General features: G+C 36.0%; 1 protein-coding gene across 5 annotated transcripts in view; it reads left to right on the top strand.

Annotated features, from left to right (window-relative positions):
- The window catches only part of ADGRB3 (adhesion G protein-coupled receptor B3), a 724,811-nt gene that overhangs the window by 652,959 nt on the left and 51,983 nt on the right, over positions 1 to 19,869 (top strand). For 4 of the 5 annotated variants that reach the window (XM_080665753.1, XM_080665751.1, XM_080665755.1 and 1 more), the window contains 6 exons: positions 4,633 to 4,783; positions 7,405 to 7,474; positions 9,033 to 9,099; positions 12,688 to 12,773; positions 18,843 to 18,941; positions 19,257 to 19,428. In XM_080665753.1, coding sequence (XP_080521879.1) covers positions 4,633 to 4,783; positions 7,405 to 7,474; positions 9,033 to 9,099; positions 12,688 to 12,773; positions 18,843 to 18,941; positions 19,257 to 19,428 — 645 coding nt within the window. The remainder of the gene's footprint in view (positions 1 to 4,632; positions 4,784 to 7,404; positions 7,475 to 9,032; positions 9,100 to 12,687; positions 12,774 to 18,842; positions 18,942 to 19,256; positions 19,429 to 19,869) is intronic. The other variant, XM_080665754.1, reaches the window with a different exon arrangement.

The raw sequence follows: 19,869 nt of genomic DNA, 5'->3' as shown, positions 1-19,869 counted from the left end.
CGGGATGACCCCGGGCGGCTGGGAAGCTGCCATGTGCGGCTTGCCTGCGTCTCGGGCTTGCCCTGGGCAGCTGACATCCGAGGCTTGCCTGCACCTCGGGCCCGCCCTGGGCAGCTGGGGGGTGAGGGGACAGGGGGACTCTGGAGGCAGGTGCGTGGAGCAGCCGGACCCCCCTGGGGGTGGGCCCGGCTGTGCTGTGCACCTGCCGCCCCGGCAGGCCTCAGGGGACTGGGCACTTCCATCTTGTGGCTGTGGGCGCCACCATCTTTGAGGGCGTGGCAGTCAATTAGCATATTCCCTCCTTACTGGCTGTGGGTGCTACCATCTTTGAGGGCGGGGCAGTCATTTAGCATATTCCCTCCTTACTGGCTGTGGCGTCACCATCTTTGTGGCGGTGTGAGGGTCAATTAGCATATTTCCTCTTTATTAGATAGGATGAGTGTATTTCTTGCTCATGTCACAGTCTAATGTGTGGCAGCTAGAGTTAATATGTGCATTCAGTGTCACAAATTTCTTTTATCTTGGGGATTTAATGTCTTCTAGGGCCTCAGAGCTCCTCACTGAAGTTTTGTGTCTTGATACTAATAAGGAAAGAGTAAAAGCCTGGAGGATTTCATAGGTCATTTTATGGGAATAACCTGGAAGTGGTGTACATCAATGATGCCCATACCATTGGCCAGAACTCAGTTACATGCTTCCCTACCAGCAAAGGACTAAAAAATGAAATCTAGTAGGGTACTTAGGAGAAAGAATATAAAATAAGAATAAATCTCTTTTTTCAATTACAGTTTACATTTATTATTATTTTGTATTAATTTTAGGTGGACAGCATAGTGGTAAGACAATCATACAATTCAAAAAGGGCAACCCTTGATATTTCCAGTACCCACCTGGCATTTATAGGCCTTTGAAATCAGCTTGGATTTTATAGATCAATTTTAACATTTAAAAATTTTTTTCTATTTTGTTAATTTTTGCTTTTATCTTTATTAAATTTCTTCTGATTTCTTTAAATAGCCTATTTATATTCATTTTCTATCTAAGGCTAATGTTAAGGTAGGCAAAGGTGGGAAAACATTGTTAACATAAATGCTCAAACATTTCTTTCTAATATCAAGAGTTAATCAGTATCTCTAATATTCCTGAGAACAAAAAAAAAGAGGCTCAGCATACTTTCATTTTCCCCTGCTCCCTTGTAACTATCATCTCTCCCGCCTTTTAACCCTCATTAATATAATTTTAGTATTTATGTCCAACTGGTTATATTTTAAAATGTAAATATTAATATTTGCATATTTTTGAAATAGTGAACATTTATTTGTACTTAATGTATTTTATTACTTTCTTTGCTATCCATTACTTCTTTTACTTTTTTAATCTCGTTCCTTCCTCCTGGATATCTTCTTATTAATATTGGTTTATATTGTCCAGCAGTTCTTTCAGACAGAATCTTGAGATAGTAAACTTCAAAGTTCCTTTCGGTTCTAAAAATGTCTTTATTTCTGCCTCTCACTTAAATAATAATTTGGCTGGGTGTAGAATTCTATCTTCAAAGTTATTTTTTCTTTAGAATGTTGAAGATACTATTCTATTGTCTTGTATCCTGGGTTGCTCACATGGAGTCCGATGTCTTATGTCTTTGTAAGTAATCTTTCTTTTGACTCAGACAACTTTTAAGATTTTTCTCTTTATTCTTGATGTTCACAAATTTTATCACAATATATCTACAGGGGGATGTTTGTGTATGTGTGTGTTTCATCTTTAATTTAACCTCTAGCCAAGAGGATCTTTAAAGTTCTAAGAAAATTTCCCATAGTATTTCTTTAAATGCTGCCTTTCCCCCAGTTTCCTCTATTTCATACTTCTGGAAGTACTTTTAAACCAATTTTAGGACCTCTGTGTCATCTATGTATCTTAAATCTCCCACTTTCCATGTCTTAATCTGTGCTCCCAATATCTAGCTTTGAGTTTTGGTATTCTCCAATGGGAGCTCATCTGCTTTCTGTTTTTCAGGCATTTCTGACAGTGTCTAGTCTAGCACAGATTATACTTTTCCTTTCCAGTTATCTTATGAAATCTCCTCTATGGTCTCTAAGGATTTGGGGTGAAGGGTATACGTAAGGGTGAGAGGTATAAACAGTGCTCAGTTTTTCAATTTAAATACCTTTTCAAGTTGTACAATATTTGTTAATCACAGTCATCAGCTGTAAAGCAGCACCAGATTGGGATTTGGCAAGGCAGATGAAGCAGAAGAATGGGATGATGAATGGGTGTTCATGAGTCTCACATTTGGTATGGTGAGCTGTGAAGACCTGGCTGTGGTGGGATTGAAGAGCAGACACACAGAGACTGAGAAGCTGTTAACTTGGGAGGTCATGACAGTAGGGCCAGTGGTAACAAGAACAGGACAAGTGACAATAGTTTAGCAAATATAACATATCAATAGACAAGTCAGTGTGTATTTCTTTATGTGGAGTATCTGATTTTATACTGATTCTTCACGTGATGATGAAGCAAAATATAGCTTGCTTTTTTTCTCAGGATCTTAGATTTTGTTACACTCTTCATGTAAGATTAGTTTTGTGATTTTAGACCTTTATAGTCCACACATGCCTTAGGTGGAAACAGTCTACCTGCATACTTGGAGCAATTTCAAGACATTTATGAATATTCATCTGACCATAGTAGGATGCTATTACCCATTGAAATGGGTTTTTCTTATCTAGTTACTATACATTTTCCCACTCATGTTGTAGCCATGTTGTTGTCCAGAGAGACATGAATTTATTGAAATATCAGTAGCCCCTAATTACATGTATTTCAATTTGTATTAGAATTAAAGAATCAGGAAACATAATATATAGAAAGCAAATTAGAAGTCTCTGTATTGAGACTTCGGGCATTTTGTTTTTATAAAATTGCAGGGCTTCCAGCAATTAACATTTAACATTTCAACATTTTTACACTGTTTTTTTATAACCCTGTATTGATAGTTTAAAAATAGTGAAGGAATAGCTTTGCTAGCCCACACAATTTAGATAAACTGGTGGGAGGAAATGGCATGTGAATTAGAAAGTGTAACTAGTCTTCAGATATTGAATGGAAGAGGTCTTTGAAATTCAAATTGAGATCAGCTACTGTAGATCAGGAATGAGCAAAGTAGTCAGCCTGAAGATATTTAAACCTAAACCTCAATGTCTCACATATAGCAGGAATCTCAGTTGGTTAAAGCTACTACATTTTGCCTGAAACAAGAGTAAAGGTGTGAGAAAGAGGGTGCCAGGAATCCATACTTTATCATGCTGAGTTATCATCTTTGTAAGAATAAATGTAAGTACTAAGTAGATTTAAGTACTATATGGAATAAGAAATGACACACTGAAAAAATGGTAACTCCTTTGTTAGTACTATTAAAAATGATGATAATTATAGTCATAATTATTTATTTGCTAAATGCCTACCACAGTGCTACTTAGCTTCTATACATTATCCCTCATCATTAAAACAACCTGGTAAGATAAATATGACACATTTCTTTGTACAGTATTAAAATAATTGGAAAGCTAAATTAACATCTGGTGAATTTCACCAGAATAAGCAAATAATATTAATAATTTGGACCTAAATTTAAAAAAAAAAAATTCCGCTTTAGCAGTGTGGAGTGAAGGTGGGAGGATGAAGTTTGTATTTTTATTTCCTTACTATGAGTTTTTATTATTTTTTCCTAGTTCTACTAGGTTTGACTCTTTTCAGTTTTTAGAAACAGCAAGACTGAAACTGAGAAAGGGAGAAATTAGTTTGGTTACCGGTTCTGGTTTATAAAGACTTGCTTTTTAACAAGATTTACACAAAGAAATTATACCAATAGTGAAATAAGTAGCCATCTTTACCAAAATGCAGTTGCTCATCTTTGCAGGCAAGTCACATATAACTAATGGTTGGCACCTTCAGAAGGATTAAGTTGCATAAAATATCTGTGAAATCATGACTGTGTACTACCAGTGACTAGATTAGCTTTTCAAAATGATTTGATTAGGACACACACTGTAAAGTAAATGTAATAACATAGAGTAATGTATTAAGTGCTTCAAAATACATGTTATTTTGTACTAGGCTATTAGCCAAACCATTTTATGCTTTGTTCTTATACCTTGAATATCACACTTGTATAAAAGCAAACTAATTTTTCCTTTTCAAAGGCTGTTGCTATGTAATCTTAACTTCAACACAGATAAAACAACAAAGAATTATCAGTCAAAAAGGAAGGATAAAGAATGTAGCCCAAAGAATTATGTGAGATGTCTGTAACTTAAATTAAACCAAAGAAAGGACCATTCCCATAATTATATTTCAAGAAAACATTCAAGTAAAGCAGTAATTTTAATTTCCCCTGAGTTTAAATTTACATTTAGGCTTCTTCTCATAAAAAATTGAACACATAAACAGAATTTTTTTAATCATAGATATTATGTACATAAAGACCACAGGGTTTCTAATTTCTGTAAATAATTACTCTGTCACAGAGGGAGGTAGATATTTGAAATAAAAGTAATGCATTGGAAGGATTAACAATCCTCTGAAGGACACATGATTCCCTCTGTAATCACCGTGGGTCTTTTTTTGTTTCCACAGAGCATCTGTACAACCACCACTGCATTTTTGCACTTTTTCTTCTTGGCTTCATTCTGTTGGGTTTTGACTGAGGCTTGGCAGTCATATATGGCTGTAACTGGAAAAATTAGAACACGGCTTATAAGGAAACGCTTTTTGTGCCTTGGATGGGGTAAGCATGATAATAAACCCTTTCGTGCTCTTGTTAAGGTGAATTGAATACTTATATAATAGAGCAATAGAGTATTATTATTCTAAGACTACTTTAATTTGTGTGTAATTTGATTTATGGAAGTGGAAATATATAAAGTTGGCCATTTTTTAACATTCTTTAGGCATTTGGAACGTTAACAAGGAGTAAATATTGGATGACCACATAGATAGCTGGTAATCAACAGTGAGTAGTGTAAGATGAGGCCTGAGGTACCTACAGGCAGAGAAAAGCAGTGTTCTATGCTGATATGTTCTGAAAATGCAAAATCTTTTAAAATTTTCAGGGCTAAAGATCAGGTACACTAGTCAGGTACCTCCCACAAGAACACTCTGAAGAATTCATTCCAACAGCACTCAGAACTATTAAAGACTACAGCTCTTCACATCACAGGGAAAAACCCACTTAGAGATTGAAAGAAACCTCATGTATAGTCAGTTTGGGGACTCAAAGGAAAAGCAGAATTGTTGACAAACTGAGAATTAATTAATTCTTTGCCCATCTTTAATAGGAAAATTTTTTCTTAAATTATCTTATGAAGTAGACATCTTGAAAATCTATGCATTTCATAGGGTCAATTTTAATGTTTAATTAAATTTTATTAATTTGTTTAGGTTAAGAAACTAGTTTTAGAAAAATCCCAAGATGTTTGCTTTGAGTTTCAAAAGGCTTACACTAAAAACACTGGGAACTTGGGACCAAATATACAACAAATACCGAATGTACCAGAGACTGGAGAATAGGATGCTTGAGGGAGCCTGAAAAACTACAAATAAGTGGATTTATTACAATACCAGAATAATTCATGCTGGGAAAAACAGGATCAAGAACACTTAAGGATTATCCATCAGGTTTTAGCAAGGGTCTATCATGTCTGACAAATGTATTCAGGCTCTTTGTCCTAATAGAATAAATGAGAATGCCATTAAGAAATTAGAAAATGTACTCACACTTTCATAAAATTTTTGTCTGGATTTCATGTCAAAAGCCTTTCAAAGTTGGACTGGTATTGAATTTTGTCATCAACTACTACCATAGATCCAAGACATATAGGTTGCAATTAAGAAGACTTTCCTTGAAACATGAAGTGGCAATTGTTAGGATTGGCAACTACCTTATTTAATAGCATTACCAAAGATCTTAAAGGTAGGTTTCAGCTGGTCTCTAAGTTTACAGCTAATATTAAATGACTCTGGGTAGCAAAAATGCTAAACTGATGGTGCTAAACTATCGGGAAGTCTGTGAATGGGCAGAATGGTGGCATATGAGTTTTATTAAGTCAAAGTACAACATAGTAAATTTAGAAAAAAAAATTAAAAATCTAAATTGTATAGGATGAAGAATATTAATTCTTCAGCTATGACCCAAGAGAGTGTTTTTTCCTAATGAAATTTTTCTAGTTAATCAAAAAAGTCAACTAATGACATGAAGGAAGAGGAAGAAGAGAAGAATGGGAAAGAAGAGGGAGAGGGGACACATATATATAATTATACATGACTTATACATGACATGTCACTTTATATATATATTAGAGAGAGAGAGAGAGAGAGCAGTATTTGTTTAAAAATATGGTGTGTCCCTTGAGGTGCTCTTCATAGTTCTTGTCATTAAACCTCATGAAGGAATATGACGTCACTCGAAAAGACTCAGAAGACAATAGCAGGAAGGAGGGAAAATAATAGGGAGGGAGAAAAGATGGATGGAGAGAATGCAAAAAAGTGATTAGATGATAGATTTCACAATCATGGTCTTTCAGAAAAGAAGGCATAGCCAAAACTTAAAAAAAAAAAAAAAAAAAAAAAAAGAATATAAACAACATAGATTAGACTAAGCTCTCTTTACCAAAACATAGGGAGGTTCCATTGAACTTGAGTAAGGTATGATTCATATAGACATAACTAAAAGATGTTAGGTCAAAATTGGTGCAGACATGCAGGCAAGTGAATTCCAAGAGGAACTGAGCAATGCATAAAGTGATATCTATCTAGAGGTCTGTGAAACTGGCATATATTTTCTGATCTTCATTCAGGATTATTAAAGGGGAATAATCAGAAAGCACAAAAAATAATTAATTAGGGCCCTTAATCCTGTTCCTACATTTTTGTTATTATAAGTAAGTCATAAGGAATTAAGTGATAAGATTCACTTTGGTTGTGGATCAATATGTGGCCAACTGAATGTTCTACTTCTGTGATATTCTATCACACCAGGACATCCTCTTTTTTTTTTGCCTTTCTCATTTTATAACTATAAATTTTCTTTATAACAGTGTGAACCCCTAGGGGGAAAAATAACTTAAAAGATATACTAAATCTCTGTTATTAGTTTCTCTTAAACTCATGTCAAATGTGGTGGTAACCTAGCAACATCAGAGAAAGTGCACTGAGTTAAAAACCCAGCTGTCACTCTCATAGTTTTGTACATGAAAGAAATTTTGTAATGGAAACATACCTTATGAAGTGATTCATCCATAGCTATTCCTCCGATTGATTTAAGTATTTCAAGTTTGTCCTACCTTTTCTTGAGCCAGTATGCACAGTGGTTGTAGCGTAGTGTAAAGTGTGACAATGTTTTTCTTACAGGTTTACCAGCATTAGTAGTGGCCACATCAGTAGGCTTCACCAGGACGAAAGGATATGGCACTGATCACTAGTAAGTCCATCCACAGTGATCAATCATGTTTATAGTTAAGTAAATCATCAAGGACTCCTTTGGTATGAATCTGGTCTTTGAAAGGCATTGTATTGGGGCCGGGGAAAGAAGTAGGATTATGGATGATATGATTTCAAATTTCAAGGAGCTTTTGATTAAAACCAAATACAGTACAATGAGCAATGTTATCAGCTTGAAGATTAATTTACACAAAATATAGTAGAAATTTAGTGGCAATCTCAGAAACAGCAAACTAAAGTGTTCTATCAGATGAAGGACTTTTTCCTCCAGGTATTTCATTTTTAAAAATTAACATTAAATTGTCAAGTTCGAAGTGGGAAAGTAGAATGTTATCCATATACTCTGTGGTAAAGAACAGTAACTAAATGTAGACTTTGAATGCTCACACGAACACACATTTATGTTATGTTTATATTGATTAATATATATATGTATATATAAAATTCCTAGATTAAAAATGTTAATTGGGGTATAATTTAAATAGAGTAATATTTACCCTATTAGGTTTAGAATTCTGTGAGTTTTAACAAATGCCGAAGTCATGTAATCACCACCACAACGAATATAGAAGTTTATTGTGCGAACAAATATCGAACAAGTTATTAAATTGTTAATTTTGAAGGCAGCCATGACAATTCTGTGGATGAAAATTAATATTGAAAAGATGGGTGAAATAATGGGCATGACCCTTTACATCAGCAGTGACTAGTAGGTCCCTCATACTTTCCTCCTCTGACTCTCCTGGATTCTGCACGTGCAGATGAACAGAGGTTAGGATATCAATACTGCAGCACTGTTTAGAATCCTTATTTCACTTTCCCATTTCTTCATGAAACACCTCCATTATGAGCCCCATGCCCTCTTCAGGTACCTATGCTGTGAGAGAATGAAATGTTTTTATATAAATGGGTTGCCACGTTCCTATCAATGCAAACCTGCATCTCTTGATTAATTTAATAATAAAAGCTTATTGTTAGTGAATTTTCTTAGTAGTTTAGGGAAAAAGTAAAACTAGAAGAGAAGAAATCATGCAAACTGTAAATTACCTGTTTGCTGTAATGATGGCTTTTACATCAGTTTCTCCCAGTATCTCTGGCATCAGGGAGGATTGGGTAAATGGCATGTCTGACTCTAAAAACACACTTAAAAGTATATCTGAAAGATTCTGTAATGGATATAAAGCAGCATTTTACAAAACTTAATAGTCACCTTTGTACTGGAAGTCAATATAAAAATCTCACAGCAAGAGTAATTTCTCTAAAATGGTTTAACTGACTGAAAGGCCTTATGATAAAAGTTTTTTTTTTTTTCCCATGAGAGGTATATATCATTTCTCACATTTCTCACTCATGAATTGCTCTAATTTTAGCTTCTTCCACATCTTTGCTTTTTTTTTTTTTTTTTTTTTGTATTAGAAAGCTTTGAAACTTGCCAAAATTCCAAGGCTAAGTGCATAATTCAAGTTATTTGTATCACACTTCCGTGGTTTAACACTTATCACTAATTTTTGTTAGTTTCTATCTGATGTTATTTCCAGCTGCTGGCTCTCTCTTGAAGGAGGACTACTCTACGCTTTTGTAGGACCTGCAGCCGCCGTTGTCCTGGTAAACATCGAAATCAACTTATTTTGTTTTCTTAGCCAAGAAAAACTACTTCATTTCAATTAGAGTGACAGTTTTGTATTTGTTGTGTAGAAATTTTAAAGTTCAATGAATTGTTACTGAAATTTGAACATCAACTGCCGTTCAGTCCTTTATTACTCTAAAATATTCTTATTTTGAAGACTGAAGAATATAAAATGGTGGGAGTGTGAGATTTCTCTCTCAGTAATTTCTTATTTGTGAAATGTTTGAGTAAGTTTTAACAAATTCTTCTTTAATGTATAGAATTTCATCATCTATGATCATTTCACCTTTATACTATTCTGTTTGATCTACATAGTTATTAAGATCTCTTATCTTAATAACTGCTGCTGCTACCAAATATCAATGAGAAAATATATCTTCCTGTGCCAGAGTTTCCCAACCTTAGTCTGCAGACATTTCAGATCAGCTATTTCTTTGTTGTGAGGGCTGTCCTGTGTATTTTAGGGTATTCAGCAGCATCCCTGGCCTCTACCTACTAGATATCAATAGTACTCCACCCCCAGTTGTAACAATCAGAGATATTCATTTCAACCAGACATTCCCAGTATTTCCTGGGAGTAAAAAACCACCCCTAATTGAGAACCCCTGCTGTATATTGTGCATGAAGATTTAAAAATTTTCTCGTTGGAATTATAAAATAGAGGCCCGGTGAATGAAATTCGTGCATGGGGGTGTGTGTACCTCAGCGCAGCCTGCACCCTCTCCAATCTGGGATCCTACCAGGATCGGGCCTAAATGGGCAGTTGGACATCCCTCTCACAATCCAGGACTGCTCGCTCCCAACTGCTCACCTGCCTGCCTTCCTGATTGCCCCTAACCACTTCTGCCTGCCAGCCTGATCACCCCCTAACCACTCCCCTGCCAGCCTGATTGATGCCTAACTGCTCCTCTGCCAGCTTGATTGCCCCTAACTGCCCTCCCCTGAAGGCCTGGTCCCCCCCAACTGCCCTTCCCTGCAGGCCTGGTCACCCCTAACTGCCCTCCCCTGCAGGCCTGGTCACCCCTAACTGCCCTCCCCTGCAGGCCTGGTCCCCCCCAACTGCCCTTCCCTGCAGGCCTGGTCACCCCTAACTGCCCTCCCCTGCAGGCCTGGGTCCCCCCCAACTCACCTCCCTTGCTGGCCATCTTGTGGCAGCCATCTTGTGTCCACATGGGGGCAGCCATCTTGTGTGTTGGAGTGATGGTCAATTTGCATATTACTCTTTTATTAGATAGGATAGAGGCCTGGTGCACAGGTGGGGGCCAACTGGTTTGCCCTGAAGGATGTCCCAGATCAGGGTGGGGGTTCCCTTGGGGTGTGGGGCGGCCTGGGAGATGGACCTGTGGTGGTTTGCAGGCCGACCATGCCCCTTGGCGACCCAAGCAGAGGCCCTGGTATCTGGGATTTATTTATCTTCTATAATTGAAACTTTGTAGCCTTGAGCAGAGCCAAGCCTCCTGCTTGCTCTGCGGCTGCAGCCATTTTTGTTGGGATTTATTTATCTTCTATAATTGAAACTTTGTAGACTTGAGTGGAGGCCTGGGCCTGCCAGGGTGTGCAAAAAGCTTGGCTTCCTCCATCGCCGGGGGCAACTCATGCCTCCTGCTCTCTCCAGCTCTGTGGCTGCCACCATTTTTGTTGGGATTTATTTATCTTCTATAATTGAAACTTTGTAACCTTGAGTAGAAGCCTGGGCCTGCCAGGGTATGCAGAAAGCTTGGCTTCCTCCATTGCCAGGGAAACCCAAGCCTCCTGCTCACTCCGTGGCTGCAGCCATCTTGGTTGGGTTAATTTGCATACTTGCCCCTGATTGGCTGATGGGTGTGGCTTGTGGTGTAGCAGAGTGATGGTTAATTTGCATTTTACTCTTTTATTAGATAGGATTCCTATATGTGTTTAATTATAGGAACATGAAAAATTCCTACCAATTTGCCTTTCTCTCTCTGAATTTATTGATTACAAATCTTTCTTGTCCAATAGGTCTTTGGAAAATCTAAGAGAGTAAAGAAATGGTCTGAATTAAATATAAAGATCCATATGCTATGCAGTTAGATTTGTAATTGGAAAATTACCCTTTGGTTTATTGAACAACTCATTCAATAAATTGGAAGCTAGCAAGATCTTTCTTAATAACGCTATGTGACTTTTTCTTCCTTTAATGTTTGCTCTCCACTAAACTATAACAGAGAGCAGAAACTATTAATATTTCACAAGAGAAACAAAATCTAGGCATGGGTGTTAAAGAAAAGCATAGGGAAACTGAAACTATTAGATACATTTTTGTCTGATGCATTGAATTTTTATCTAATCACTTGAATTATTTTCCTAAATTACTAGGTTAATATATACATGACCTTAAAATGAAGAAACAATGGCTATGTGTATACTTGAAAGACCAAACTGTGGGCTTTGGGGTGGTGATGAATCTCCCCACGATTAAATTGGAAATGAATAGAATCCATGAAATACGCCTTTTCTCTTAGTTCAAATAATGAGAAGAAGATCAGACCCTTGATTAAATGGTATCTTGTCAGGAAGCTATAAAAAGTGACACTTCCTAAGTCCCTTCCTAACAGGTGCTTTGGATCTTTCCTACACCAGCAGTTGAACGGATTTCAACTTTATATTTCATTTGGCCAAAGTGTATTGAAGGAAATAGAAGTTTGTGGGTGTTTTTTTTTCTTAACTAGTCGCCCTGCTTGTGAAAAACTAGTTTCAATATATTTTTCACCTATTTACACCAAGATTTTGTTGATGGTGGAGGGTAAGAGGTAGGAAGGCAAAAAGAAGTGTTTTTCCTTGATTATCTTGGTCTCAGTGTTGGGCTGGATTCCTTGATCAGGAAGTGAATAGGTTAGAGAACCTTGGGCGCGCCTCATGACAGCTGTCTCAGCAGCTTTTTACTATTTTGCTTAAGAGAGAAAAATGTGTGTGATTTCATTTCACCTGTATTTAAATCCCTTTAAGTGAGAGTAAGAGTCTTAGAAAATGCTGAGAAGTGTTGAATGGTGCACATTATGGGAAGTGGTGTTAGCATCCATCTTTTAAAGGATCCTGGTGAGTTGAATAGGCTCTCCCCTTTGTCTAGAAAAGCATGGTGCACCAAAATGCTGCCCACCCCACAGGAGAAGTAGGAAATTAGGCATTCTGTTCTCCCTGCTGGGGGCAATAAGTCCTTAGCACCTTTGGCAGCCTCACACTGTGAGCCTCAAAATCTTTTGACTCTCAGGCATATGGTAAAACTCATTTAGCCAATTAACTTTATTCAGGGGTGACTCAGAAAGCACAATACCAGATTGGCAAAGATGGCACCAATGAAAATTTAGGCAATTGAATGTTCATGTACTCAGTGTTAACTGCAAAACATGGAAATCAAATGTACCTAATGTACTTTAAAACTTGAGAGTAACACACCACTGTTATATTGTTCCATATTCCTTTATACACTTAAAAATATTGGAGAAGTGCTTTCTAGTGTGAGACTTTAAAGGAGGGTTTTCAGGAGAAACGGGGACCTGATTCCCTTCATTATCATTGAAAGGTCAACCTTTGTTTCTGTTTGACAGGTCAACATGGTGATTGGCATTTTGGTATTTAATAAACTTGTTTCCAGAGATGGGATCCTAGATAAAAAGCTCAAACACAGAGCCGGGTAAGCTGCAATTGGTGCATTTTGAAGGTTCTTTACCAGTGAATCCCATACCCCGATTCCAGATTATCAACTGCATTTGACTGTGCCTTGAATTTTGTTCTTGATGAACAAATGTGTCTTGGTAGATCCTGCCATGCAAGTTTCCAATGTGCTATTCTTAAGTAATATAGCCAAAATCTAAAAATTAAAAAGACCATTAAGAAAATCTGGGTTTGTGTACATAGCCTGTGTGTAAGATAAGAAGATTATCTAGACTTAAAATATTTGTCCTTAGGTGAGGATTTTCAAAGTCCCCTGGTTTTGGTCACAAAGGACAGGAGGGTAGACCAAACATAATGTCAGTATGAGACACAATGGAATTGGGACAAGCAAACCTTAGCAGGGTGAAAATAGTGCATTTTCTTTGATTAATTGTATATATCAGAGAATTTTTTGAAATAACCATTTATGAAACACTGTTCTCATTCTATATGACATTTTGATGATAACTTCCTGGAAAAAGATTTATAATTTTCACTTGCACATTTTAACCATATATAAAATTAGAAAAGCATTTTACTGTTATTGTAATATCACCATATCTAATAACTTAATGACATTTCATAAACAGATTGATAGCAGCTTTTTAAGGTTATAGCATAACTTCATCACAAAATTTGTAAAAGCCTAAATGAAATATGAATGACTTTAAATTTCCTTTTGTATCTTTTATAGTTTATAGCTTTCTCCTGTTTATACCTTCATTCAAAATTTACCCTACAATTGTTCTGATTTCATTACTAATTCATGGTATTATTTAATAGTCATAGTATTTGATGAACAACTGGTGAAAATTTTAGGTCCTTTGTGTTTTTACAATCTATGTAGTGATTTATAAGATAGTTCAGGCATTTTTCCCCCTAGTAAAAGAATAGGTTTAATGGTTTTCAGTATAAAAATTTGATATCAGAACTGCAGTGGTGTAATAAAAACACCATTAGAGATTCCTTTCTGAGGGGGAATCACTTCCCGCTTAGAGACGTTTTGTTCACTTCAGACGAGTCTCCACGGCACCTTTAAATAGGCAGACTTGAACTTGTACAGACACTGAGCTTTCTATACCATTTGAACTTGGAGCTTTCACATTATTACTCTTGTTAGTCTGCCACATACGATTGGAATTGGAGCAGTTGCTTCTCTAGTTATTTCTGTCTAGATTAATGATGTAAGAATAAATCGATCATACTGAGTACTGGGTATAGGAACTCAGTTCTGCCACTACTGGTATAAACTTGTATAATTTTTTTCAAATTGTGGGGGTAGGGAAGTTAGTGATTAGGATAAAGCTTTGAAGTAAAAAAAACAGCAACCATGTTCATTACCTAGCTCTAGCTCTGCAATCTACTAGTTGTGTGTCTTTGGGCATGTTACTTATTACTCTTTCTGCCACAGTCTTCTTACCTGTAAAGTGGCTCTTGCCTCAGAATAGAGCATATGAATATAATGAGTATAAAGCATTCATTAGAGTATCTAGCAAGTAGGAAGCACTCTCTCAACAAATGGTAGCTATTGCTATGATGAATGAATGAGGAAGCCAAGCTGGACGGGTTGTTATCAAAAAACCTGAGTTATATCAATCACACTTTCATGATTCCACCATTCATGATATTGAGGTCAGAAAAAGAGATAAAGGTGGAAGAGGACATACAGGGATAAATGGTGATGGAAAAAATAAAATAAAAAACAAACAAAAGGAAAAGAGATGAGATCATTAGGATGAGTATAATAGTAATAGTATATTAAATTTGCAGTCAGTATTTTCCTCACTTAATTATTTTATATGGACTATCTACTTTGACTCACATAGCTCTTTGTAAGGGATAACATAGGTTTAGGCGAAATGACAACATTGTCACATCATGAACTTAGAAATTAGCCATTTCGATCTATATATTATTCTTAAAATCTCCATCTCTAAAAACATGATAAGAAGTTCCATCTGTTTCCCTGATAAAACTGAGTCAAGCAATGTTTTTCTGGTGCAAAGGCCACTTCTGGAGAAATAGAAAAGTATTCAAAGCAGAATACTACTCACTGTCCACAGAAGTAAAAACTATTAACAAATTAATGACTCCAGGTTTAAAAAAATTTTCATCTTTAATATAAAATGCTGTTTTAGCTTAAGTATACATAGATTGACACTTGCTCTCTATTCCAAAGTGTGATTGAAAGAACTGTTTAGAACATAGGAGTGTTTGAAGCTAATTTTACTTCACAGAGAACGCTCTGAGGGCAATAATAAAGCCTTCAGTGAAGAACAAATAATCAGAATTAACTAAAGAAACATTGAGCAGGAAGCTAATTGATTAACTTAACAATTGATCTTTCTAATCGTAAATATTAACCATTTTGGGTTGTTTGAATATACATATACTAGTATATTAAGCATTTATTTTGAATCAATTTCTCCTCCCATTCTTTTCTATTTCTTTGTCCCCTTTCTTCTTTTTATGATCAGTTATTAGAAAACACCAAGAATATAGTTTATATGCAGTAAGTATTTAAAACAGCCCTAGCGGGTTTTGCTCAGTGGACAGAGAGTCAGCCTGCAGACTGAAGGGTCCTGGGTTTGATTATGGTCAAGGGCATTAGCCTAGGTTGCGGACTCAATCCCCAGTAGGTGGTGTGCAGGAGGCAGCCAATCGATGATTCTCATCATTGATGTTTCTATTTCTCTCCCTCTCCCTTACTCTCTGAAATCAATAAAAATATATTTAAAAAAATAAAAATAAAACAAATGAGTGAATGACTATGTAATAAATAATACAATAGCTTACAAGTTTTATAATATCCAAATTATATTAAATTTTTCTAATACATAAAATATACTTACCAAGGGTATTTATTTCAAATAGCAACACATCTTATATAAAATAATAATTGGAAATAATGAAAGCAAGATAAAATATAAAATGGCAGGTGTCTTTTCAGAACCCCTCAAACAGAATACTTCATTTCCTTTTTTTTTTTTTTTTTTTTTTTTTTGCTGCAGTGTGACTTTATCTACTATATACTTTAAACTGCGTTACTCACCTACCTGAAATTAAGGGGACTACTGTACCAGGACCTCATACAAATCTCATGAGACTTTTCCAAAGAGCAGAAGCATATTTTCTTCCAGGGAATTTTTTATAGTCTTCATAAACCAATCAGACGAACTTTTTTTCTAAGGAATAGAAATTTGCATAAGGAACTACAACTTGTAGACTTCAAGATGCCCCTGGACTAGACAGAACAACCAGAGAGAGCAGTGCAGTGATCGTGTTCAAACTCTGGTGCTTGAGTAGATACTGGTTTTACCTGAACTTATGGAAAATTCAGTTGTTCTTTTAATTGTTAGCATTTTCTGTTTGATAAATTCATAATTTTCCTTATAGTAAAGAAATGAGATTTTATTTTTCATTGCAGCAACTCAATTTAGCATCTAGACTATGTGTTCTTCATAACACATTCATTTCCATAGTGGCTATGCAAACTAGGAAAAAATATTAGATCTCTCTGGGAAATCTGTCTTCATCTCTATTCATATCTAATAATAGTGTTCTAAAGGTGTCCAACCAGTTAATGTGAAGCAGAGTTTCAACGGTTAGCTCTGACTAAGGAAAGTATGTGTAGACCTTTTAGCCAGTCTCAAATAAAGAGAAATGAGTAGTTCAAATACTATCTTAAAATACATTTTTAGAAAAGACCATACTTATTCAAATTCCCTTTTTTCAGGGCTCAAATACTTATATTGTTTACTGAAATTATTTTTAATAATCTTAAATTTTCAATCTTAGTTCAGAGTGTAGAGGCAGGGCATCCTTAAAGTTGAGAAAGATAGCCATGATCGTGTTTGAAGCACAAACACCAAATAGCTTATCTTCTGTGATAAAGAAAACAATAAAGGACTAAGGCATGCCTTTTAATATTAATCTAGTGGGATGTAACAAGATTGAAGACGCTCAAATAAATAGTTAGGGCAGTGGTTTTTATCCTTCTTTTTTATCTTTTGCTTTTTTATTTTACTTATTTTTAATTCTTTATTGTTTAAAGTATTACATATGGCCCCCTTTCCCCCATTGTCTTCTCCCAGCCTGCCCCATCCCCCAGCCCATACCTTCACCCCTGCATTGTCTGTGTCCATTGGTTATGCTTATATGCATACAAGTTCTTTGGTTGATCTCTTACCCCCAGCCATCCCCCACCCACCCTCCCCTGCCTTCCTTCTGAAGTTTGAGGTTTTTATTCTTATTTGTTCATCAGAATAATCTATGGAATTTTTAAAAATACTGATGCTGCCCTGGCCAGGTGACTCAGTTAGTTGGAGCATAGTCCTGTACACCCAAAAAATTGCAGGTTTGATTCCCGGTTAGGGTAAATACCTAGGTTGCAGGTTCACTGATCAGTGTTTTTCTCCCTTCTTCCCTCTCTCCCTCCCTCTCCCTCTCCTTCAAATCTATAAACATATCCTGGGGTGAGGATTAAGAAAAAAATATTTTTAATTTTAAAAAAGACTGATGCCTGGGTCCCATTAAATTAGAGTTTGGGAATTGGTTATATACATATAATATTCAGCCATTGTGGAGAATACTGATCTAGGTACTCATTTGGGAGTAATTTCAAACACATTGGTATACCCATTGAGACATTCATGAACCACAGTGGCAAGACTATTGGTTACCTATTATTTTGAAAACGTTAAAGAGATGTGGCTAGTACAGATGTTCTGGGTTGAATCAGTAAAGGGAATGATTTAGTATTCTATTCCCCACCCCCACATCAACTCTGAAAGCTTTGATTTTTCTCCTGGGGTCTAAAGATCAATCTACTTACTTAATAGCTTTCAGATTTATTATCCCATCCAAGCACTATTCACAAATGAATGCACTTCTTTAAAAGATACCAGACATTCTGAATTATGAGCCTCTTATGATTTTTCTCCGTTCTGCCTTTATTATACACATAGTAATGTAAGTCCACTATAATATTATTAAGAAGAAAAGCCTACTGGGCAAACTTATATTTTAGACATAAACACCACATGGGAATGGATAAGAGAAATACACCACAGAAAATTATTTCAAGGTATTTTGAATTTTGATTCAAGTAATTTCTTTTTGTGTTTTTTTTTTTCCTGAGAGGAATATGTTCTAATAAACCAGTCATTTTTCAAGGACTCTTTTCTAAAGCAAAATACATATAAAGTTTTCTATGTAGTGTGACTTTCTTCTGTGACGTAGTAGATTGAACTTGAATTCTCTGAATCCAAATTTACCTGCAAAATTCTCTAGACTAGAAGAGACCATACAAATGCTATTAGATGGTGCCTATGACAAAATGCTCAGAAAGGGTATTTTGAACTTAATGAAAGAATATTGAATTTAATGATTATGTTTAATGTGTGTTATTAGAGCAGAAAGCTATCACCCTTTTTATGATCAACTAATATGTCATCAAATTTCATCAGCCCCTATATTCAGATCATCCTAAAGTACAGACAGTACATTGATGCTATATTTCAAAATATAAATATTTTGAGACAAAGACTGTGCTTTCCACAAATGACTAAAGACCTAAAATAAATATCTTACTATATTGGACTTCTGAGATATATATTTGTATTTCAAAAGGTTATCATTGATATCATGTGCCTTTTGCAAATGACAATGAAAATATTTGAAACTGGGAGTCCTTACTTGTTTACCAGGGGTCTGAATAAAGGGTTTTCACTATATGTCTATACAAGCATATACTTATGTTTAATTCAATGTATTGGGCAACTTTGGTCTGTAGACACAAGAGCCATTTATGGTGTAAATGATGGAAATGTGCTTCGCATGCAACAAAGGCCCAAAATATTAAAAGGTAAATGTTACAAAAATATAATGTGTAGTGTAAATGCACCTTTAAAACAACCTAGAACATTCATTCTTGATAAATATACTTTTCTGCATGAAATCGTATTTAAAAGCTAACTTGCAGCAGCAACAATTTTTTGGTGACAATTCAATATTTTGTTCTTTTTGTGGGTGTTCTGTTTGTTTGCAGTCAGATGAGTGAGCCTCATAGCGGTTTGACGCTCAAATGTGCCAAGTGTGGAGTAGTTTCAACAACAGCTTTGTCAGCCACCACCGCCAGTAACGCCATGTTAGTCCCAATCATTTACATCTTCTTGTTACAAATCTTTTACAGTGCATGTGAGAAAATGCTATGATGGAAAAAAAAAAAATCTTTGCTAATATTAGTGCTAAGAGCATATTTAAATATTTATAATTGGCAACTGCCTTTATAACTGTTGTGGGATAGTTTATAAAAATAAAACTATCAAATGTTTATCTGCTTTGTGGTTTCCAAGTTAATGGTCTTGGTGCCACATAAAAGAATGCTTTGTGGAATGGGGGTTTGGTTATTGCCTGGGACGTGACCTGCAGTTGTGTGATGTGGCTTTCTCTGTCTCAACAGGGCGTCTCTTTGGAGCTCCTGTGTGGTGTTGCCCCTTCTGGCTCTGACATGGATGTCTGCAGTTCTGGCCATGACGGACAAACGCTCCATATTGTTCCAAATACTTTTTGCCGTGTTTGATTCATTGCAAGGCTTTGTGATCGTCATGGTCCACTGTATTCTTCGGAGAGAGGTGAGAAATGTAATTCTTATGAGAGAGATAAATGATGCTTAAAAGAGTATTTTCCTTATTAACAAACATCTTTTATTTACTTATTTTAAGATACATTTTTATTGATTTCGGAGAGGAAGGGAGAGGGAGAGAGAGATAGAAACATCAATGATGAGAGAGAATCATTGATCGGCTGCCTCCTACATGCCCCACACTGGGGATTGAACCTGCAACCCAGGCATGTGCCCTGACCAGGAATGGAACCATGACCTCCCAGTTCATAGGTCAATGCTCAACCACTGAGCCATGCCAGCTGGGCAACATCATTTATTTTAGTATCTTGATCTTCAGATTAAAGCTAATCTTCTCTAAAGACAATCATTTGGGAGTCAAACCTAAAAGTGAAGTTTTAAGGCAAAGTTCAAAAGGGCTCCTTGGACTCTGAGAATGATGGGTTGAAAC

The sequence above is a fragment of the Plecotus auritus genome (assembly GCF_963455305.1).
Source record: "Plecotus auritus genome assembly, chromosome: 4".
In the NCBI taxonomy this organism is placed as follows: Eukaryota; Metazoa; Chordata; class Mammalia; order Chiroptera; family Vespertilionidae; genus Plecotus; species Plecotus auritus.
Note: the sequence above shows the minus strand (reverse complement) of the source record. Positions and strands in the feature narration are given on the sequence as shown.